This window comes from Hemiscyllium ocellatum, chromosome 8 (genome assembly GCF_020745735.1).
Source record: "Hemiscyllium ocellatum isolate sHemOce1 chromosome 8, sHemOce1.pat.X.cur, whole genome shotgun sequence".
NCBI classification, from domain to species: Eukaryota; Metazoa; Chordata; class Chondrichthyes; order Orectolobiformes; family Hemiscylliidae; genus Hemiscyllium; species Hemiscyllium ocellatum.
In genome coordinates, this window is record NC_083408.1 from 110,194,267 (window position 1) to 110,217,905 (window position 23,639).

The 23,639-nt window shown below is 45.1% G+C and overlaps 1 protein-coding gene across 1 annotated transcript in view; it reads left to right on the forward strand.

Moving 5' to 3' along the window:
- LOC132818424 (26S proteasome regulatory subunit 4) overlaps positions 1-19,897 on the forward strand; it is a 20,265-nt gene extending 368 nt beyond the window's left edge. The window contains exons 2-11 of the mRNA XM_060829460.1: positions 409-462; positions 4,169-4,265; positions 5,242-5,366; positions 6,462-6,647; positions 8,297-8,425; positions 9,491-9,587; positions 10,496-10,685; positions 12,906-13,057; positions 14,330-14,484; positions 19,574-19,897. Coding sequence (XP_060685443.1) covers positions 409-462; positions 4,169-4,265; positions 5,242-5,366; positions 6,462-6,647; positions 8,297-8,425; positions 9,491-9,587; positions 10,496-10,685; positions 12,906-13,057; positions 14,330-14,484; positions 19,574-19,708 — 1,320 coding nt within the window. The 3' untranslated portion in view covers positions 19,709-19,897. The remainder of the gene's footprint in view (positions 1-408; positions 463-4,168; positions 4,266-5,241; positions 5,367-6,461; positions 6,648-8,296; positions 8,426-9,490; positions 9,588-10,495; positions 10,686-12,905; positions 13,058-14,329; positions 14,485-19,573) is intronic.
- Positions 19,898-23,639: the final 3,742 nt, after the last annotated feature.

The following is a 23,639-nucleotide window of genomic DNA, read 5'->3' on the forward strand; positions in this document are numbered from 1 at the left end:
GAGAGGGGGAGGCGAGAGAGAGGGGGAGGGGATGGGGAGAGGAGAGGAGAGAGAGGGGGAGGGGAGAGGGGGACATGGAGCCTGTGACCCGGGAACCGGCCTCAGTGACTGATCCTGTCAACTCATCGCTGTCCCTCCCATTCTCGCGGCTGACCATGAGACACTGTTGCTCTCAACCAGACATTCTCAAGCAAGTGTGACAGTCAAAGTGTTATACACAAAACTTCAACTTCGAAATGTTTCTGCATTTCATATATTTGCTGTAACATGTTTCAGGAATTGATTAGGAATAGGAGTAATCTGTCCAGCCCTGGAACTTCTCCACCTCTTAATTAAATCATGGTCAGTCAGACTCCACTCCACTGCTCTGCCTTGTTTTATGATCCATGTTTCTGGTTTTCCTTTCAGGGTCAAAGCCAAAGTGGGGGTCATGGCGCTGGAGGTGGTAAGAAAGATGATAAGGTGAGTGCTTGCTGTTCAGAATAGACATTGTGGATTTTATTACCGTTGAAGATTATAACAGTAATAAAATCCCAGGTGATTTGTGGTATTTAACAATATCTGTCACATACTTGAGGCTGTTACAAGAAAGAAAGCTGGAAGTGTGAGTCATGAATCAGTCTGTCTGAATATTTTCACGTTGCTGCACATTGTGACAAAGGCCATCAATATCCAAATTCGGTTAAACAGGCAGAAGCTCGATTTAATTCTTCAGCATTCCAAATAACAACGGGAGAGAGGGGGCCTGAGAGAAAACAGTTTCAGGGATTTGTTTTTTAAAAATACATTTTTGAGTCAATTTTATGAAACTGTATGATGGAAGTGATAGATTTGTTTGTGATGTTCAGGACACCGTGCAAAGAATATGAAACCAACTGAACTTTAATCATTTCCTGTTGTCATTATTTGAACAGAAATGCTTTAAAACTATGACCAGACACTTATTTCAAAGGAAAAATAAACAGGAGCCATCAGGATGTTGTTTTCACGTTTCTAGCTGGCCCTGATGATGGTTCTTTCACTCTGGGGCACCATTACTGGTTTTGCTTACCTGGTATCTTGTGACCTTTGTGATGCATTCACATCATGTTTCAAGATGCACTTTGATTGAACTGTTTAACTACATCGCTGTTGGTTTCAACTGCCTTCCAGTGAATTACCTTAACTGCACTGAAGTGAATGTTTAGATAATAAGTATTAGGATCCACCTTTAATGTAAACTAGAGTGTAATTGAACTATCTCATTGTGTTGATAAGCACTGCCTTATACCTGTTCTATCCATCATACACATTCTATCAAATTCACTGCCTGCCTTTTCTTTTCACCCCTTGAAATACTTATCCAATTTTTTTTGTGAAGAATACTATTTGATCTTCTTTCCACCAGCCTTTCAGGCATTTTCAGTATTCCAGATCATAACGGCTTCCTGCGTTTTCAAAACAGATGTTTCCTGTGTCAACCCTGGTTCTTTTGTCAATTTAGTTTTTAAATCTCTTACCTGATTATGACACTCCTGCAGTGTAAGCTTTTTCTTCCTATTTATTGTATTCACCTGACACTCCTGTCCTTTTGCCAGACATCCCAAACCAGAATGTACAGGCTAAAGCTATTTTGTTGGATATGTTTACAAGTTAAACATATAAATAGTGAAGCATGCCAGGATAGTAAATCAGCTGAAGCTGTAAACGAAAAAGGAGCCAGTTCACATAGGCTTAATGTGAGGTATTATTACATGTCACTTAGATGAAATGGGATTTTCTTTTGGTAAATCCTGCCAACATTGCGACAATCCCGCACTGTACGAATGAGTTGATCCATGGGAAGTGGATTTCCTCCACAGTTGAAGCTGACCAATCACAATTCTAGGTTATACCATTCCCTATAACACATGTTATGCTTCATGGGCTACTCTCCTTTCTTAGCAGAGACAGAATACGAGAGCAAGGAGCTGATGCTAGAACTGTTTAAAACACTGGCTATTCACAGCTAGGGTACTGTGCGTGGTTCTGTGGAAGGATGTGATTGCACGGGAGGGTGTAGAGGGCATTTACCAGGAACATGGATGTGCTGGAGGGTCTTTGGTAGGAAAACGTTGAAAGACAGTATAAATTAGGTGGAGAATTCTCAAGGGGGTGCAGGAGCAGAGGGACCAGGGGTTATGTGCACAGATCAATAAAGGTGGCAGGGCTGGTGGAGAGAGCAGGAAATGAAGCATACGGTGTCGTTGACTTTATTAATAGAGACAAAGCTTACACGAGTAGGGAGGTGATCTTGGAATGGTATGGAACACTTGTTCGACCTCAGCTGGAGGTCTGTATACAGTTGTGGGTGCCACATTATAGGAATGATGTAAATGCATTGGAGGGAGTGCAGAAGTGATTTCCATGGATGGGTCCATGGATGAGAAACTTCAGTGATTAGGATTGATTGAAGAAATTGGGATTGTTCATCTTGGAGAGAAGACGTGATAGAGGTTTGTAAAATTGTGAGGGGCGTGGATAGGGTGAATAGCCAAAGTTGCCCACCCGGGGAGGGGAGTTCGAAACTAGAGGGCAGAGGTTTAAGGCGAGAGGGGAAAGATTTGAAAAGGACCTAAGAGGCAGCTTTTTCATGCAGAGTGTGGTACATGCATGGAATGAGCTGCCGGTGAAGATGGTGGAGGCTGGGACAGTTACAACATTTAAAGGGTAACTGGGTGGGTATATGAGTAGGCAGGTTTTAGAGGGATGTGGGACTAGATTAATTTAGGATCACTAGACGAGTTGGGCCGAGAAGAACAAGTTGCTGATGAAGGACATTTGCCCGAAACATTAATTTTACCTGCTCCTCGGATGCTGCCTGACCTGCTGTGCTTTTCCAGCACCACTCTAATCTTGACTCTAATTGCCAGCATCTGCAGTACCCACTTCTGCAGAGTTGGACCGAAGGGTCTGTTCCTGTGCTGTACAGCTCCATGAATGTCTGGCTAAGAAGGAATCTGATAGTGGTTTACAAAAACAGTGAGCAGGTGGACAGAATAGATTGGGAGAAACTGTTCTGGTTCGTGATTGGGACAAGAGAGCACAGAGTTAAAGTGACATGCAAATGAAGCAAAGGTAACACGAACATGCAGCGGCTAGTGAGGGAGGCAGTTCAGGGGAAGCATTTCAGAGGGCGGCGGGTGATTATTTGGATCCATGGGCTTGGGTATGGAGAACAAAGACCAGACTGGTGCAAGACAATGCTCAGTTGAGAACATCATGTGGTGAATGACGTTCTGTGGCATAACACTTCCCATGGTTCCCCTCAGTATATAAATTGTGAAATTCCGTTACTCTCCTGCACTGCTCTCTCTGCTCCTGTGAACTGGCGATCCCTTATTAGGAGTACACACCAGATGCACTGCAGATATTCACCAATGGTTTTTTGACAGCACCTTCCAAACCCGTGACCCCTATCAGCTCGAAGGACAAGGGCAGCCGTTGCATGGGAACGCCTGTAAGTTCCCCTCCAAGCCACTCACCATCCTGACTTGGAAATATCTCACCATTCCTTCATTGTCGCTGGGTCAAACTCCTGGAATTCCCTCCCTGAAGGCTTTGTCAGTCAATCTACAGCACATGGACTGCAGCAGTTCAAGGAAGCAGCTCACCCCCACCTTCTCAAGGGGCAGTGGGGCTGAGTGATACTTGCTGGGCCCTGCCAGCAGCATCAACATCCTGTCAGTGATTTTTTTTTTTAAAAACGGATTTGACAGACATTCTCAATCTGGTGACCGGTACAATAGTTTCCATTGTTACATTACTTAAACAGCCACTTGGTCGCTGTATTTTCATGCAGCAAGTGGCCAGGGTCTGGAATACGCTGCACGAGTGTGTGCTAGAGGCAGGTCAGTCGGGGCATTCAGAAGAGAGTTGGTGCGTTATTTGAGCAGGAACAGTGTGCGCAGTTACATCGGGTTGGGGGCCAGGAGAATAACACCGAATGAATAGCACATCTGGATTGCTGCTGCTGGCAAGGTGGGTGGCAAGGCATCCCGCTGGGCTGTAATCGGCAGCTGGTCAAAGGCCGGATACAAACAGGAATGTGAAATCCAGTGCTCGCTGCGCGTAAGTTAACATACACCATTTCAAAAGATTAAAAATTGACCCATATCCTGATGTAACGTTTTTGGGGGTGTCTCTGTAGGATAAGAAGAAGAAATACGAGCCTCCCGTACCAACCCGAGTGGGAAAGAAAAAGAAGAAAACCAAAGGGCCTGATGCAGCCAGCAAGTTACCCCTGGGTAAGGCAGGGACCGGCTCCGCTTGGAATCTGTCTCAGTTTTGTTGTCACCTCGTAAAACCATCTGAGTCTAATTCACTTGAATTCAAATAGCAACTGCGTGTCATCAGCGCATAACTTTGATATCAAACTATTCTGAAATTTTTTTAAAATCGTTGCTTTATGATTTAGACGTGGAGGTGCTGGTGCTGGACTGGGGTGGACAAAGTTGGAAGCCCCACGACACCAGGTTATAGCCCAACAGGTTTATTTGAAATCACAAGCTCTCAGAGCGCTGCTCCTTCGTCCGGAACGTGTTTCTCCTAAAGTAAATATTCTGAAGAAGGGTCACTGGTCCGAAATGTTAACTCCAATTTCTCTCCACAGCTGCTGCCAACGCTTGTGATTTCCAATAAACCTGTTGGGCTACAACCTAGTGTCGTGTGAATTCTGACTTTATGATTTAGAGTTCTTTAGTTTCATTCCTTTCCTTTTGAGTTCTTTTTGTTTCCTGACCTGGTTTAACTTTCTACATTGCATTAGCTGTTTTGAGCTCTCACACTGTATCTCTTGGAGCCTTCGGTCACCCTCAGCAATTCCCAACTGTTGCTAGTGAAGAGAGAGAGAGAGGATTCCAGATCATATTGTGTGTAGAGTGATTGGTTTCCCATTGAACAGAGCTGAAAATGTATTGCTGGAAAAGCACAGCAGGTCAGGCAGCATCCAAGGAACAGGAGATTCGACGTTTCGGGCATAAGCCCTGCTTCAGGAACTCAATTCCTGAAGAAGGGCTTATGCCCGATACGTCGAATCTCCTGTTCCTTGGATGGTGCCTGACCTGTTGCGCTTTTCCAGCAACACGTTTTCAGCTCTGATCTCCAGCATCTGCAGACCTCACTTTCCCATTGAACAGACCATAGAAAGGCCTCAGCAAAGCGCTGAGAGCAGCCAAGAATCGTCCCTGAGAGTGACTCCTCTCTTTCATTTAATTCCCACAGTGACACCTCACACACAGTGCCGACTGAAGTTGCTGAAGCTGGAAAGGATAAAAGATTATCTCTTAATGGAAGAAGAATTCATCAGAAATCAGGAGCAAATGAAACCGCTGGAAGAGAAACAAGAGGTTTGTACTGGAAAGGTGGGGGGCAATAGGCAGCATATCAGTCTAGTGAGCCTCCCATTCCCTCTGCAGTACAGAGTCCCTGCCATCTGGAGAACTGATTGCCTAAACGGGTCTTGGTTTGAGCACTCAAGTTCCAATAGGAAGCAAAAACAGAGATCGCTGGAAAATCTCTGGCAGCATCAGTGGAGAGAAATCAGCATTAACATTTCAGGACCAGTGACCCTTCAGAATGTTTTTTTGTCCCCGATAGGAAGCATCTGTCATGTCATTTTGCACATCCCTAAACATCCCGAACAGCCACCGACATGGGCAGGAATTAACTGGTTTATTTAAAAGTGAGGATGTAACATGAGGGTATTAACTATGCCGATCAGGATATCCACTCTTCAAATATTGTCTCTTTAAACAGCTGGTCTTTCATATCGCTGCCCCACTGCATTTCAGGGTCAGCTGTACCACAGCCGGTTCCACAGTGCAGCTGTCTTAGACAGCAACGTGCTGTCATCCTAGTCTCAGAGTAGCACACCTTACTGGACCAGGGAGTTTCCTGCATTGAACGTGCTCCAACCTCCCCACTGATTCAGATGGGCGCTCCTGCTTTCCGCTAAATTCCAGCTGTTCTGTAATGCGTCAGTGTCACAAAAGCAGAAATTGCTGGAGAAACTCAACAGGTCTAGCAGCATCTGTGGAGAGAAAGCAGAGCTGAGGTTTCGGGTCCAGTGACCCTCCTTTTGAGCTGAGTGGGTCTGCTATATGTTGTGCAGGTTCCTGTACTCTGCAGTGTTAACCCTGCGAGCTTGATAACCCAGTTTAAAAAGTTGTTATCGGTAAAAATGGACATGAAGCTGTGGGTTTGTTGCAAAGCCCTCACAGAACCTGACTATCTTTCAGCACTGGCTAACTCCCCTCCTGACCTGGAGTGACCTGTAGGTGACTGCATTCTCCCATCGATCCTTTTTGATCATTACCTCCCTCTGAAAAGCTGCTTCATTGAGCCAAACCACCGGCGATAATTTAAAAAGGCAACCTCCCACCACCGACACCCGCGGTGCGGGAAGGAATAAGATAACAGGTGTTGACTTTCTCTGTAAACAGGAGGAAAGGTCTAAAGTGGACGACTTGAGAGGGACGCCGATGTCTGTAGGCACACTGGAGGAAATCATAGATGACAACCACGCCATTGTGTCCACCTCCGTGGGCTCTGAGCATTACGTCAGCATCTTGTCGTTTGTGGACAAAGACCTGCTGGAGCCTGGCTGCTCCGTCCTCCTCAACCATAAGGTAAAGGGGGGAGGAACCTTCAGACACGTCTCCCCTTTCCCTTCGAGGCTGAGTGTTCACTTACTTCATGTTTATGTGACAAACGCTCAATAAAAGAACAGAGGATAGTAAAGCTGGAAAGGATCAGTTTGTGATCCTATTATAGTTCAAAATTTGTTTTCTTTATTCCTTCGGGGGATGTGGATGTCACAGGGAAGGCCAGTGTTTGTTGCCCATTGCTCATTGCCCTTGAGCTGAGTTGCTTGCTTAGCCACATAGGGCACCACAGTGGTTAGCACTGCTGCCTCTCAGCGCCAGGGACCCAGGCTCGATTCCAGCCTCAGGCGACTGTCTGTATGGAGTTTGCACGTTCTCCCCGTGTCTGCGTGGAGTTTGCACGTTCTCCCCGTGTCTGCGTGGGTTTCCTCTGGATGCTCCGGTTTCCTCCTACAGTCCAAAGATGTGCAGGACAGGTGAATTGGCCATGGGAAATGCCAGGTTAGAGGGATAGGATGTGTCTGGAGGGTTGGTGTAGGTTCACTGGGCTGAATGGCCTGCTTCCACACTGTAGGGATTCTGTGATTCCAGAGGTCAATCAGCTGCATTGGTGTGGGTCTGGAGTCTGGAGTCCCACATAGGCCAAAGCAGGTGAGAACAGCAGATCTCTTTCCCTAAAGGCCACTGGTGAGCGAGATAGGTTTTTACACCAGCTGCTGGTTTAATGGTTTTATTACTCGGATTAACTTTTAATAACTAGATTTTTAGTGAATTTGCTTCTCACTAACTGCTGTTGTGGGAAGCGAAGCCAATGCTGGGGGTCTGAACTAAATTCTCAAGTCAGCTGTAGGCCAGATGAGAGAGAGCTAGCGGGGTTCCTTCCCTCGAGAACATTCATGAACCTGATGGGCTATAACAATAATCAAGAATGATTTCAGGCTCACTTGTCACTCAGGCGAGCTTCTAATAATTGAATTTAAATTCCGCTGGTTATCGTGGTGGTAGTTAAACCTGTGCCCCTGGACTTCTTGTTGATACGTGCCGATACAACCCTGCTATGCTCCCATTTCCTGTTGGTTTGTTTTTTGTTTAATTGACAAACTAAGACCCACTTCTCAGGGCTGGTCTGAATCCAAGGAGGAAAGAATGGGCCAGGTGGCAAGTGGATGGTGACACCGAGCTGGGAGGAACGAGAGTGAGCATTTCCACAGAAGTACAAACAACTGGTTTGGTCTCAACGTGACTCTGAGCGTACGCTGCAGGCTTCTGACTGAATGCCTCTGGGGCAGCTTGAACTAAACATCAGATACCATTTCTTCAGTGTTAGCTGCAGCCTGTGAAAGGGTGTAGGGAAAACCGTTTGAATGTTAGGAGAGTAGTGAGGGAAATTTTCAATACAGGCAGCAACCATAAGGGTTGAAAATTGAGCAGGTTCTTGTCTGACCTGGTTCTGCACAATTAATGATGGTCATTCATGTTGTTGTGACTGGGTACTAAACGATTTCCCTCCTACATTAGGTTCGCCCGTTGATCCTTTTAGTCGGGATTTTAATGCTTCCGTCATTCCATGAATAAATGCAATGCCCACATTCCATGAATAAATAAATCAAATCCCTGGTATTCCTGAAGTGTGTAAGGAGAACACTGACAGTGATTTCAGTCCTCTTCCTTAGGTGCACGCTGTGATTGGGGTCCTGACGGATGACACGGATCCACTGGTGACTGTAATGAAGGTGGAAAAGGCTCCACAGGAGACCTATGCTGATATCGGTGGCTTAGATAGTCAGATCCAGGAAATCAAGGTGAGAGCTGCTTTTGTGAAATATTCATCCTATTAAATTCCGAGTTCAGTGATCGCTGCAGCTCGCACTTTAATTTTAATGTGGTTGGGTGATCGGTACTTTCCACAATGAAGAGAATTCTTGGAAGTCTCATGATTTCATGACAACCACCTGATGAAGGAGCAGCGCTCCGAAAGCTAGTGCTTCCAATCAAACCTGTTGGACTACAGCCTGGTGTTGTGTGATGTTTAGATTTCAATCAAGGTTAGGGTTAGGGTTAGGGGTGAAGGCGTCTGTCAGTGACAGTGCCTGGAGTGGGTTGAAAGCAATGCTTTGATAACAGTCAGGTGGTTATTAGCCCAGCTTATTATCAGATTAAATGATGGACAATAAACAAGAACAGAAATTGCTGGAGTAACTCAACAGCAACTGTGGATAGAAAACAGAGTTAATACGTTTGAGTTTCTGTGACCCTTCACCCCACAGAATCCGCAGTTCTTTATTTTATTTGGATGATGAGGAACCTGCGATAACAAGTAAATGTGACACTTTAGCAACAAAGTGCTAGATATCCTGCTGGTTGACCTCCCTGGTTGGGTGTTGCACTTGGGAAATAAGTCCTAGTGTAGTTTTCCGTGAAGTGCAGATGATATTTCCTAATTCCATTCCCTGTAATTTTTTAAAATCATCGATTCTGTCCCTAGTTTTAGACAGCACTACTGTATTTGTGTTATTAGTCAGTCTTGAGTAATACTGACAATTTGGGAGGTGAGTTTGGTTGGAGCAAATGAATTACTTGTTGTAGGCTGAAGAGCTGGGGAATGAGAGGGTGTTGCAGAGCTGTCGGGGCGATGAGGTATGACTGCAATGTTTACATAGGAAGGTTCTATTGCAAATTGCGCCTTTAGGAATTTCTCCTGAAGTATAAGTTGACATAGATGTGACAACTGGGAGTGAAGAATTGTTGGCGAGGTGGGTGTATTCGCAAGATTGTCATATAAATGTAGCTGTCTGTGTGTGTGAGAGAGAGAGAGACGCACAATGATTCATGCTTAACAAAAAAAAACTGTGCTATAACTTTTGTAGGAATCTGTAGAACTGCCACTCACCCATCCTGAATATTATGAAGAGATGGGAATTAAGCCTCCTAAAGGGGTAATTCTGTACGGAGCTCCTGGCACAGGTAGACTTTACCTTTTTTATTGTCAGTGTTAATGTATTCTTAATTTTTAAAAATATCCTTTCTTTCCATTCACTGCTATCAAGGTAAAATGTTGTTGCTAACATAAAGATGTAATTTGTGCTTCTGTTGCTATCTGAGTTGAGAATTTACAGTGTGCACTCAGCCCCAGTATCCTCTCTGGATAATGCTGGGGTTGTGCATTTCACACTGGGTTTCTACCTTCAGTTTATCCTCAGTATAAATCTATACAGCGTAGCGGCCGAGTTGCATTTATTTCAGCTGTTCAGCTTCCATCCGGTTAGTACTCCAGGCACCGGAGCAGTGCTGTTCCACTGTATGACACTTCCAGAATATGTGTTGTCTAAATATCAATGTCTCCTTCCTTTGAGGAAAAAGTGAGGTCTGCAGATGCTGGAGATCAGAGCTGAAAATGTGTTGCTGGAAAAGTGCAGCAGGTCAGGCAGCATCCAAGGAACAGGAAATTCGATGTTTCGGGCATAAGCCCTTCATCCTTGGATGCTGCCTGACCTGCTGCGCTTTTCCAGCAACACATCTCCTTCCTTTGAACCAACCAAAGTTCTCTTATAAAAGGGGTTCCCCGAGTAGATGGGTGCATCAGCCTCTCAGTATCAGCCTAGGCATCACTTGCACCTCATGTTATAGAACTAGAGAGTGGTCATGGTCCAGGAGATGGCCATTTGGCCCATCATGTCCATGCAGGCTCTCCGCAGAGCAGTCCGGTCCCAATTCTCGGGGGTTAAGTGGATGCATTCAGCATGTTTAAATGTTTCTGATACTTAATCTCAGTCGGATCTTGCAGATTCAAGCCAGCTACTGCTGAGCAACTGCAGCGACTTCCAGGAAAGGTCCACCTTGTTGACCTCTGCCCTCTCTCTGTCGACATCCAGGTAAAACGTTGTTAGCCAAGGCTGTCGCAAACCAAACCTCGGCCACCTTCCTGCGAGTGGTTGGCTCAGAGCTCATCCAGAAGTACCTGGGAGACGGGCCGAAGCTTGTGCGCGAGCTGTTCCGGGTTGCAGAAGAGCACGCTCCCTCCATCGTTTTCATCGATGAGATTGATGCGATTGGCACAAAGAGGTAGGCTGCATTGAGAAGGCTGTTTGAGCACAGTCTCAGTTTGGTATATGGGTTTGTTGGGTTCAGCATAGTTTATTTGTGCGGGTCACGGGTGTTTGTAACTTCTAGAAAATCCTGCAGGCATCAGGCAAGCAGGAAGATCCCACAAAACGGTCATGTGATAATGACCAGATGATTCATTGATGTTAGTTATAGAGGTGTACAGCACGGAAACAGACCCTTCGGTCCAACTCATCCATGCCGACCAGATATCCTAAATAATCTAGTCCAGCATCTGGCTCATATCCCTCTAAACCCTTCCTATTCATGTACCCATCCAGATGCCTTTTAATATCCATCACTTCCTCTGGCAGCTCATTCCATACACGCACCATCCTCTGTGTCAAAAAGTCGCCCCTTACGTCCCTTTTAAATCTTTCCTTTCTCACTCTGGGAAAAAGACCGCTCTGTATGAATCGTGTCATATTCTCGGTGCATTGCTGTATTAGTCAGTCTTAAAGCCAGGACCTTCTCTGTGCAACAACTCCACTGGAGCTGGCCCTGACCTCGGGTGGTTTCCTACACTGGGCTCTGCAGCCTTCAGCTCCTTGGTGAGAATCTTCTGTTTTTACTGTCGGTGCTGTGTTTGCTGCTGGGATATCGATGTTCTGATCCATGCCCCTCATGATTTTAGAAACATCCACCCCTCGGCCTCTGACGCTCCAGGGAAAACAGCCCCAGCCTGTTCAGCCTCTCCTATAGCTCTCATCCTCCAACGCTGGCAACATCCTTGTAAGTCTTTTCTGAACCCTTTCAAGTTTCCAATAGGAAGGAGACCAGAATTGCACGCAATATTCCAACAGTGGCCCAACCAATGTCCTGTACAGCTGCAGCATGATCTCCTACTCAGTACTCTGACCAATAAAGGAAAGCATACCAAATGCCGCCTTCACTATCCTATCTACCTGCGACTCCACTTTCAAGGAGCTATGAACCTGCACTCCAAGGTCTCTTTGTTCAGCAACACCTCATAGGACCTTACCATTAAGTATATAATTCCTACCCTGATTTGCCTTTCCAAAATGCAGCGTCTCACATTTATGTAAATTAAACTCCATCTGCCACTCCTCAGCCCATTGGCCCATCTGGTCAAGATCCTGTTGTAATCTGAGGTAACCTCCTTCGTTGTCCACTACACCTCCAATTTTGGGGTCATCTGCAAACTTAGTAACTATACTTCCTTTGTTAACATCCAAATTATTTATATAAATGACAAAACGCAGTGGACCTATCACTGATCCTTGTGGCACTCCACTGGTCACAGGCCTTCAGTCTGAAAAACAACCCTCCACCACCACTCTCTGTCTTCTACCTTTGAGCCAGTTCTGTATCCAAAATGTCTAGTTCTTCCTGTATTCTATGTGATCTAACCTTATTCACCCGTCTCCCAGGAGGAACCTTGTCAAAGTCTATATAGTTCACGTCCATCACTCTCTACCCTCAACAATTCTCTTCGTTACTTCTTCAAAAAAACTCAATCAACTTAGTGAGACGTGATTTCCCTCACACAAAGCCATGTGAATAAATCGAGGGGGACACCTGGCAGAACTTGCTGCTTTGTGCCTGGCAGGGATTTCATGTCCACTCAAGAATGTGCTTCAGTTTAATATCTCCTCTAACGGATGCGCCACTCAACTGCAGCTTATTCCCGAGTCTGGAGTGGGCCTTGAAGCCGTGGACTTCTGACTGAGGGAAGAATGCTACTTATCAAACCACTGGAGGCTAGTTATTTTCACCCAGGAATTATCAGCAGGAGGCTCATGATTCATTGGGAAACTGGCTTTAGCTGCCAGATAGGGGGAGAAATGATTGATCAGTTGTTCCATGCTTCCTAATAAAGATTGCTGAATGAAGGAAGGATTCATCTGGGTTCCTCGCCCGATTTCTACCACCCATGCAGTCACGTTATACAATGACAATCTTAAATTCAAAGTTTCCTGTCCCTCCCGCTCTGTATGAATCGTGTCATATTCTCGGTGCTTTGCTGTATTAGTCAGTCTTAAAGCCAGGACCTTCTCTGTGCAACAACTCCACTGGAGCTGGCCCTGACCTCGGGTGGTTTCCTACACTGGGCTCTGCAGCCTTCAGCTCCTTGGTGAGAATCCTCTGTTTTTACTGTCGGTGCTGTGTTTGCTGCTGGGATATCGATGTTCTGATCATTGAATTATGTTTCACTCTCAGGTATGACTCCAATTCCGGCGGGGAGCGGGAAATCCAGCGGACGATGCTGGAGCTTCTGAACCAGTTGGATGGGTTTGACTCCCGGGGAGATGTGAAAGTTATCATGGCCACAAACAGGATAGAAACACTCGACCCAGCTCTCATCAGGCCAGGTAAGCTCATGGCTCAATGTTAACTCTTGTTTCTCTCTCTGTCGATGCTGCCAGACCTGCTGAGTTTCTCCAGCATTCTGTGCCTTTTAGTCTCTCGAAATTGCTAATTAATCAGTAAATTGGTGCAGGCACAACTAGATTTGGATTAATTGTTCAACTCATTCAAATAACAACGGAATATCTGAGGAATCAGATGTGGAGGACACAGGTTAATCCTTGGAACACGCTCTTTATTTCTTTCAGTACCTCGTGGGTGTTTAATTCATTTCTGATGTTTTCTGATCCTGCTGCAAACAGCTGGTTTCTTTACTCAGCGGGTTGTGAGTTCATGGAATGCCCTGCCAGTATCAGTGGTGGACTCTCCCTCTTTATGGTCATTCAAGCGGGCATTGGATAAGCATATGGAGGTTATTGGGCTAGTGTAGGTTAGGTAGGCTTTGGTCGGCGCAACATCGAGGGCCGAAGGACCTGTACTGCGCTGTATTTTTCTATGTTCTATTTTTCTATGTTCTAATTAATCTGTGCACATTGAAACAGACTTGGAGTAGAGAGAGTCAGTCCTGGTGATTGTCTGTTATACCCAGGGAACTTCACTATTACACATGGGCACATTATCTTGATGTTTAACTGCTAGTGAAGTGATGCATAAGTCATGAATACACTAAACTTTGAATCCTGTACTGGGGTTTTAAAACACTGCCTGCATTACTGTGGGGCTGCTGCATTGTCAGAGGAGCTGTCTTTCAGTCAGATGTCGAACCAGTCTGCTGTCGGCTTATAGTTCACATGGAAGCCAGGGGTCTTCGGTTCACTAACATCATTAGGTGTTGGGAAATCCTATCATTGAACATCGATTGATTTTAAAAAAGACTCAGCATGTGGGCGTCATAAGTCAGTATTTATTGCCTCGTCTTTGGAAGCTGGTGATGACCCGCTGTAGTTCTAGGTGGTGATGGTATTTACACAAAGCATTATCATTGGTCGATGTAGTTGTTGGTTCAGGCAGGTTAAGAGTCAGCCGTGTTGCTCTGGGCCTGGAGTGTGTCTCAGGGCAGAATGAGTAAGGACGGCCAGTTTCCTTCCCTCGAGGAGTGGGGATGCTTTGCTGACGACTTGCTCCATGGTCCCCATTACATGATTTTTTAATTCCAGATTGATTTACTGAAGTGAATTTAAATTTCCCAACTGCGGTAGAGCACTCTGAGTCATTTGCCACTGGGACAACATGCTGCACAAAAGCACATCCTTTTCTTACATTTTCTATTATTCCAGGGAGGATCGATCGTAAAATAGAATTTCCTCTTCCGGATGAAAAGACCAAGAGACGTATCTTCCAGATCCACACGAGCAGAATGACAGTGGCACAAGACGTGAGCCTGGATGAACTGATACTGGCTAAAGACGATCTGTCTGGGGCAGACATTAAGGTGAATTGGGGTATTTTTCTTTTTACCCTCTGTTTCTTCTCACCTTTTTATGCTGGGTGAGGGGGCGTCCAATAGAGAAGGATTAGATCAAATAGACTCTCTGGGGTTTAGCAGAATGAGAAGTGATTTTTATGGAAGATTTTTGAAAGAACTTAAAGTAGATGCCAAGAGGCTGTTTTAGCCTCTAAAACCGCAATCATTGCCATAAACCCTCCAGAACACGCGCGCCTGCACACCCCTGCCCCCGCACACCCACCGCACATACACACCTGTACGTGTGCACGCGACCACCCCCTGTCACCCCTGCCTGTATCTAGTTGGTCACTGTTTCAGGATCAGGCTTTGCCCAATGAGAAAATAGTCTGCTTTGCTCCCACATTATGTCACAGGAATGTGAATCTTTGGCATTCTGTCCTCCAGAGAGCTGTAGATGCTCAGTTGATTGAGTATATTTACAATGTTTGAAGATTTACAGATACTGAAGGAATCCAGGGATCTGGGAATCGCGTGTAAGGATTGAGTTTGACCATTATCCTGTTAAATAATGCGACCGACGCAAGGCCCAAGCTGCCCACTCCTGACCTTTGTGTTCTTAGGCAGTCACCCGTGTTACTGAGCATATTCTTTTATGGTTTCTGCAATATGGACTTTGCCAGCATTTATTGCCCAGCCCTAACTGGCCTTGAGCTGAGTGGCTTTGTCTACAATTTGAAAGAGCAGTTCACAGTCAACCATGTTGCTGTGAGTCTGGAGTTAACTGTAGGTCCGCCCTACATTAGTAAGAATGGCAGCTTTCCTTCCCAAACGTGGCTGTTTTGGACAGTTGATGACAGCTGTGTGGTCACCATTACTAAACAAGCTTTCAGTTCTACATTTGAATTGAAATTCCACCAACAGCCTGTCCCCAGAACGTTAGCCTGGTTTTTGGGATTACTAATCGGTAAAATTATTCCTCCCTCCCCACCTCACCCCCATACCACCCCAAAAGGATCTGGTATTTATCCAAGGTGGGAGCCTAGTTTGTGAGCATTAATAAATGTTTACAGTCGGCCTCGAATCCTGTTGTGAAAGCACATTTTAACCAGCAGGGGCCGCTGCATTGCAATGGTGAGTGGGTACTCGGGGCTCCTTTCCATTCTCTGTATCAGTTTGTCTCCGTTGGCGGGATTTTTATTTCTTAAAACTAAAGATTAAACCCCCAGACGTGAGCAGCTGCATCCAGGCTGTTTTTACAGAGTGCTGCCTGTTGGAGGTGCTGTATCAGGGCAGCTGTTAAAAGCCAAGTGTTATCTGTCTTTCCAGAATGTTTAAAACCCACATTATTCAGAGAATTTTTGCAAGGTTTGTAGCTCAGCTTGAGGTTTAGGGTGTAGGTTTGCTTGCTGAGCTGTAGGTTTGATATCCAGACGTTTCATTACCTGGCTAGGTAACATCATTAGTGGCAACCTCCAAGTGAAGCGAAGCTGTTGTCTCCTGCTTTCTATTCATATCTTTCTCCTGGATGGGGTTCCTGGGATTTGTGGTGATGTCATTTCCTGTTCGTTTTCTGAGGGGTTGATAGATGGCATCTAGATCTATGTGTTTGTTTATGGCGTTGTGGTTGGAGTGCCAGGCCTCTAGGAATTTTCTGGCATGTCTTTGCTTAGCCTGTCCCAGGATAGATGTGTTGTCCCAGTCGAAATGGTGGCTTTTTTCATCCGTGTGTAGGGCAACGAGGGAGAGAGGGTTGTGTCTTTTTGTGGCTAGCTGGTGTTCGTGTATCCTGGTGGCTAACTTTCTTTCTGTTCGTTCTACATGGTGTTTGTGGCAGTCCTTGCATGGAATTTTGTAGATGACTTTGGTTTTGTCCATGGGTTGTACTGGGTCTTTTAAGTTTGTTAGTTTTTGTTTGAGAGTGTTGGTGGGTTTGTGTGCTACTAGGATTCCGAGGGGCCTTATTCAGAGAATGTCGGGAGAGGTCTGAATTCTCCTGGACAATATTCCATCATCGACCAACCTCACCAGGAGGAGAATGGCTGACTGTAGAGGCAGCTTATTCCTGTGTGTGGGATCTTGCTGTAAAATGGCTGCTGCAGTTCCCCACCCAGCAAGTCACTGCCCCTCAGCACTTGGCAATGTTTGCAAACAATGTGATGAGTTCTAGACATCCAAGTTTCTCCTCTGAATGTAAATAGTTTAGCTCTAATTGTCAATAGAAATTTCTCTGCCAGTTATTTTTGTTGATGTATTAAGAGTTGGGGTTTTTGTAGTGGCTCATAGAGATGTACAGCATGGAAACAGACCCTTTGGTCCAACCTGTCCATGCCGACCAGATATCCCAACCCAATCTAGTCCCACCTACCAGCACCCGGCCCATATCCCTCCAAACCCTTCCTATTCATATACCCATCCAAATGTCTCTTAAATGTTGCAATTGTACCAGCCTCTACCACTTCCTCTGGCAGCTCATTCCATACACGTACCATCCTCTGCGTGAAAATGTTGCCCCTTGGGTCTCTTTTATATCTTTCCCCTCTCACCCTAAACCTATGCCCTCCAGTTCTTGACTTCCCGACAATAGACAGTAGGTGCAGGAGTAGGCCATTCTGCCCTTCGAGCCTGCACCACCATTCAATATGATCATGGCTGATCATCCTTAATCAGTATCCTGTTCCTGCCTTATCTCCATAACCCTTGATTCCACTATCCTTGAGAGCTCTATTCAACTCTTTCTTAAATGAATCCAGAGACTGGGCCTCCACTGCCCTCTGGGGCAGAGCATTCCACACAGCCACCACTCTCTGGGTGAAGAAGTTTCTCCTCATCTCTGTCCTAAATGGTCTACCCCGTATTTCTAAGCTGTGTCCTCTGGTTCGGCACTCACCCATCAGCGGAAACATGTTTCCTGCCTCCAGAGTGTCCAATCCTTTAATAATCTTATATGTCTCAATCAGATCCCCTCTCAGTCTTCTAAACTCAAGGGTAAAAAGTGAGGTCTGCAGATGCTGGAGATCAGAGCTGAAAATGTGTTGCTGGTTAAAACACAGCAGGTCAGGCAGCATCCAAGGAACAGGAAATTCGACGCTTCGGGCCAGAGCCCTTCATCAGGAATTCCTGATGAAGGGCTCTGGCCCGAAGCGTCGAATTTCCTGTTCCTTGGATGCTGCCTGACCTGCTGTGCTTTAACCAGCAACACATTTTCAGCTCTAAACTCAAGGGTATACAAGCCCAGTCTTTCAGCGTAAGATAGTCCCGCTATTCCAGGAATTGACCTCGTGAATCTATGCTGCACTCCCTCAATAGCCAGAATGTCTTTCCTCAAATTTGGAGACCAGAACTGCACACAATACTCCAGGTGTGGTCTCACCAGGGCCCTGTACAGCTGCAGAAGAACCTCTTTGCTTCTATTTTCAATTCCTGTTGTTATAAAGGCCAGCATGCTTTTAGCCTTTTTCACTGCCTGCTGTACCTGCATGCTTACCTTCATTGACTGGTGTTAAAAAACACCCAGATATCTTTATACTGCCCCTTTACCTAAATTGATTCCATTTAGGTAGTAATCTGCCTTCCTGTTCTTGCCACCAAAGTGGATAATCACACATTTATCCACATTAAACTGCATCTGCCATGCATCTGTCCACTCACCTAACCTGTCCAGGTCACCCTGTAATCTCCTAAGATCCTCCTCACATTTCACCCTGCCACCCAGTTTAGTATCATCAGCAAATTTGCTAAGTTATTACTAATACCATCTTCTATATCATTAAATATATTGTAAAAAGCTGCGGTCCCAGCACTGATCCCTGCGGTACCCCACTGGTCACTGCCTGCCATTCTGCAATGGAGCCGTTTATTGCTACTCTTTGTTTCCTATCAGCCAACCAACTTTTAATCGAAGTTAGTACTTTGCCCCCAATACCACGCACCCTAATTTTGCTCACTAACCTCCTATGTGGGACTTTATCAAAAGCTTTCTGAACGTCAAGGTACACTACATCTACTGGATCTCCCTCGTCCATCTTCAGAGTCACATCCTCAAAAAATTCCAGAAGATTAGTCGAGCATGATTTCCCCTTCATGAATCCATGCTGACCCTGACCTATCCTGTTACTACTATCCAGATGTGTCATAATTTCATCCTTTATAATAGACCCTAGCATCTTTCCCACCACTGAGATCAGACTAACTGGTCTATAATTTTTTTGCTTTCTCTCTCCCACCTTTCTTAAAAAGTGGTATAACATTAGCCACCCTCCAATCCACAGGAACTGATCCCGAATCTATCGAACTCTGGAAGATAATCACCAACGCATCCACGATTTCTCGAGCCACCTCCTTCAGTACCCTGGGATGTAGACCATCAGGCCCCGGGGACTTATCAACCTTCAGACCACAGGGAAAAGACTTTGCCTGTTTATCCTATCTATGCCCCTCATAAATTTGTAAACCTCTGTAAGGTCACCCCTCAGCCTCCGACGCTTCAGGGAAAACAGCCCCAGCCTGTTCAGCCTCTCTCTGTAGCTCAAACCCACCAACCCTGGCAACATCCTTGTAAATCTTCTCTGAACCTTTTCAAGTTTAACAACATCTTTCCTATAGGAAGGAGATCAGAATTGCACGCAATATTCCAACAGTGGCCTAACCAATGCCTGTACAGCCGCAACATGACCTTCCAACTCCTGTACTCAATACTCTGACCAATAACGGAAAGCATACCAAATGCCTTCTTCACTATCCTATCTACCTGCGACTCCACTTTCAAGGAGCTATGAACCTGCACTCCAAAGTCTTTTTATTCAGCAACACTCCCTAGGACCTTACCATTAAGTGTATAAGTCCTGCTAAGATTTACTTTCCCAAATTGCAGCACCTCACATTTATCTGATCTAAACTCCATCTGCCACTTCTCAGCCCATTGGCCCATCTGGTCAAGATCCTGTTGTAATCTGAGGTAACCCTCTTCGCTTTCCACTATATCTCAAATTCTGGTGTCATCTGCAAACTTACTAACTGTACCTCTTATGTTCACATCCAAACTATTTTATATGCGATTACATTGTTTTGGAACTTTTGGGCTCATGTTGAATATGTCCTTTTATTCCTGTTGCAGGCTATCTGTACAGAAGCTGGTCTGATGGCCCTGCGTGAGCGAAGGATGAAGGTTACCAATGAAGACTTCAAAAAGTCAAAAGAAAACGTCTTGTACAAAAAGCAAGAGGGCACACCTGAAGGATTGTACCTTTAACTTTTGGTTCTATACCTTGCATCAACCTCCCTCCCTTTTGATGCTGAAGTTCTTTGAGGCTTTCCAGGTGTGGGAGTTTGAGGCCGGAGGTTTAGTGTAATTTTGTTTTGCGAGGCTTATATTATGCTTCTGGATCGGGAAGAACGTAAAGCTGTAAGTCCTATCTTAGTGAATAAAATATTGCCTGTACATGTTTTGATATGACCAATAGTGCTTCCTGTTGGCTTCTATGGTGCTGACATTTTTAAAGATATGGGCTGAATTTACTGAAAATGGATGATTCCCTCTAATCCCTTCCACCTGGCAACAAATTGTCCTTTCAGCTCTAAAATCTGCATGTGATTCATATCCAGACCGGTGCAGTGTTATAGTGCTGCCTTCGCCAACTCCCACCATGTGCAGGCCCACAGCAGACTCTGCTTTAGATCAGTGTAAGAATAAAAGGTGCCGCTATGGTAACGGTAACATCACTGCCAGGAGCTCCAGGCTTGAATCCCAGACTAGGCCTTCACTGAATTGTTATAGCACAGGAGTGAAACGTTCAGGCCAACGTGCCTGCACCAACTCTATTACTCGTGCCAATCTCCTGCCTTTCCCCCATACACCATCCCAATCCAAATCATCATCCAATGCCCCTCTTGCATGCTTCAATTGAACCTACCTCCTCCATGTTTCCTGACAGTGCATCTCAGACCCTAACTACTAGCTGGATGAAGAAGACTTTTCTCCCCTCACCCTTGCTGTGTTTGCATATCTCCTTTAAATTTACACCCTCTCATTCTTTTTTATTTTAAAGCAGGTGCAACCCCTCTCTAATCTATTCTGTCCAGCCTATTCATGATTTTGAAAACTACGATCGGATCTCCTCTCAGCCATCGACTGTCCAGGGAGAACAGTCCCAACTTCTTTAATCTATCCTCAATAATCGACATTTCTCATCCTTGGAAGCATTCTCGCAAATCAATTCTTCTCTCTCTCTCTCTCTCTCTGTGTGGTGCCCAGAACTGTCCACAATGCTTCAGCAGTGATCTAACAGCCACCTCCCTCTGCTGCTGCGCCCCCTTGAGAATTGAACCCCAATTTTATATTGTCTTTCGATGTTTCTTCTGACCAAAGTGTATCACCTCACATTTCTCGGCTTTGAACCTCATCTGTCACCCAACTGCCCTCTTCACCAACTTGTCAATGTTGACTTGGGGTTCCACGGTGTCCTCTCAATCCTTCCAAGTTTAGGGTCATTAAAGCAACTTTGAAATTGTCGCCTGTACACCAAGATCCAGATCATTAATGTGTAGTATGGGGAAGGAATATTTGTGATGCAGCTTAATGGACTCATAACCAACTCCAGAAATTCTTCCACCACCTATAAAACTGTGATGCACTGACAGAAAAGAAGTATCAGAGACAGAATGTGACCTATCATCCTCCTGTTATGGAACCTCAGACAAGACAGGCAAAATAACACTTTGGAAGAAATCTGTTCCGTTAAATATCAGTGAAGTTTAGCTGTTGGATTTGCTCGGTATTTTTTGCTGCAGTAAAGACTCCGTTTAATGAACCCGTAATGAATAACTGAAACATCAAGAAGGTTGTGTATGGTGGAAAGTGCACTTGCTCCAACACGCTCTGCTCCTATTAAATTGATTTCAAAACCTTTGCAGCACATGTCTGGGAGCTGCAGCCCTTCTGATGGAGTTTCTATAAGTTCTCAGCCTAATGACTGGGCGGGAGACTTGTAGAAGCAGTAATCAGAGACAAATATAATTGACACTTGTCTTAATAAATGACAACCATTTCTTATGTGCAAATAATATTTACTTTGGTTGAACTACCATGAACCAGACTTATTAGGGAAATTGAAATTTACGGATTTTAGGGACATTCATAACCTAGATACTAAATTGACTAAGTCAAGGTATTTGGTGAGATAAAAGAGAAAAGCTAGAGAAACACACGAGGGGTGGCAACAGTAGAGAGAGAAACCGTTAACGTTTCAAGTCTGATGTGACTCCTTCAGATGCGCAGTGGTGAACACTTTCTCAGACTGACAGTGGTGACTCAGACAGGGTCACTGCTGTTTCCTGATATAACATAATGACCCGAGCCTGAGTACAAATGGCATCATTTTAGAACTTTGGAGATTTACTGAAACAGTAACAAGGACTTGAGGAGTTTAAGTAACATGGAAAAGGGCACAGACACAAGGGTGTTTTCCTCCCATTTCAGGTGAGACTTATCGAGTTGTTCACAATCAGCCACAGTTTCGACAGAGCGAATAGTGGGAAAGGATGATCAGTCATCAGAAGGTGGGCAGATTTAAAATTTATTAATAGCTAAAATAATCCCAGTGACAGGTGAGTTGATCTTACATAGTGAGTGGAATGTGCTGTCTGAAAGGGCTGTGGAAGAACATTCAACAAGAATTTTTCAGAAAGAGCAACTTGAAATGCAATCATTGGCAGGGCCAAGGGGGAGAGGCTCTGTGATTGGACAGCTCTTTCAAACAGCTGGTATGAGCGTGATGGGCCAAACAGCCACATCCTGAGCAGTGTGATCCCATGCACTGAGTTCTGCAAAATCGCAACATCTCAAAGCCGCCACTGAACTGATGCTGCCTATTTAAAAATAGAACACCCTTACAACTCAGCGACAATCTGCCTGAATAAGCCACTGAACCTGCTCGTAAATTCTGAAAACCCTCCTTTGTTAAACCATTAACTGCAAAATCGCACATTCTTAACCTAAAGCCATTTACTTCCTGCTTTGCATCTTCTGTGAGTGTTAATTAAGTGTGTTACTGTAGCTGCTTTTAACATGAGGATTGAAACCAGGCGTTACTGATTGGCAGCCAAAGGCAGGTGCTAATTGGAATCTGTTAATCTTTCACTATGTTTTCCCACTGCTAACATTTTGTCCGTGGAATGTTAACCCACGCAACTGCAACATTCTCTTTTAGTTCTGCACCAACAGAGCCACACAAAAAAATCCCAAGGAGCTTTGCAATGTTTGGGTGAGGACAAAATGGATCTCGAGCCATGAGTTTGAGGGCATGACCTAAGGAGTGAAAATGGAGAGACATAGGGACTCAGTGAGGGAATGGCACAGTGGTTGGGGGCAGAATGCTTGGCATGAATAGTTGAAGGGATGATTTTTACAGTTAGGGGCACCACCTGCCTGATGAGCCCTTTTCTCAAGGGAGTGCTTCTCTTACAATGCCACATTTTCACTAATTTTCTCACTGGCAAAATTGTTGAAATGGTTCTGTTTGTCAGCTTTACGGAAAGACTCTCAGAATTGGTGTGTCACAGAACGAAGCTGTTGTCCCATTGTGTCTGAATTTGCTCTTCAAACAAGCATCATTACCGAAAGCCGATGCTCTGCTCTCTTCCCCCATGTACCTGTGCACTATTTCTATCCATTGAACCTGCCTCCATCACATTTTCAGGCAGTGCATGCTATACCCAAACTATACGCTGTGTGTAAAAGTGTTTCATCCTATCGCCCTCGATTCTTTTGCATTTTAATTCCATGCCTCTCATTCTTTGTTTGTTTTTATGAGCTTCTCTCCATCAACTCTGTCCAGCCCACTCATGATTTTGAAAATCTCTAACAGATCTCCTCTTAGTCCCCTTCTCTCCAAGGAGAACAGTCCCTTCAATTTGTCCTCAGCAGTGAAAATATAAAGGGGTAAAAGGACAGTGTGACAGCCTCTATCTTTTCACCTGTTCTTAGCTTTCCCTGTCATGCTCATGCAGTTCAGGTGTCGAGAGGCTTTGTGAAGCAAAAACCAGGGGAAAGGTTACTAAATCTTCCTGTCAGCTTCCAAACTATGCTTAACGTCAAGAGCTTCTCAGGTCTACAAAAAGACTTGTATTTATCTAGCACCTCTTGTATCCCAAAGCATTTGGTATCCAGTTACGTCAATTAAGAG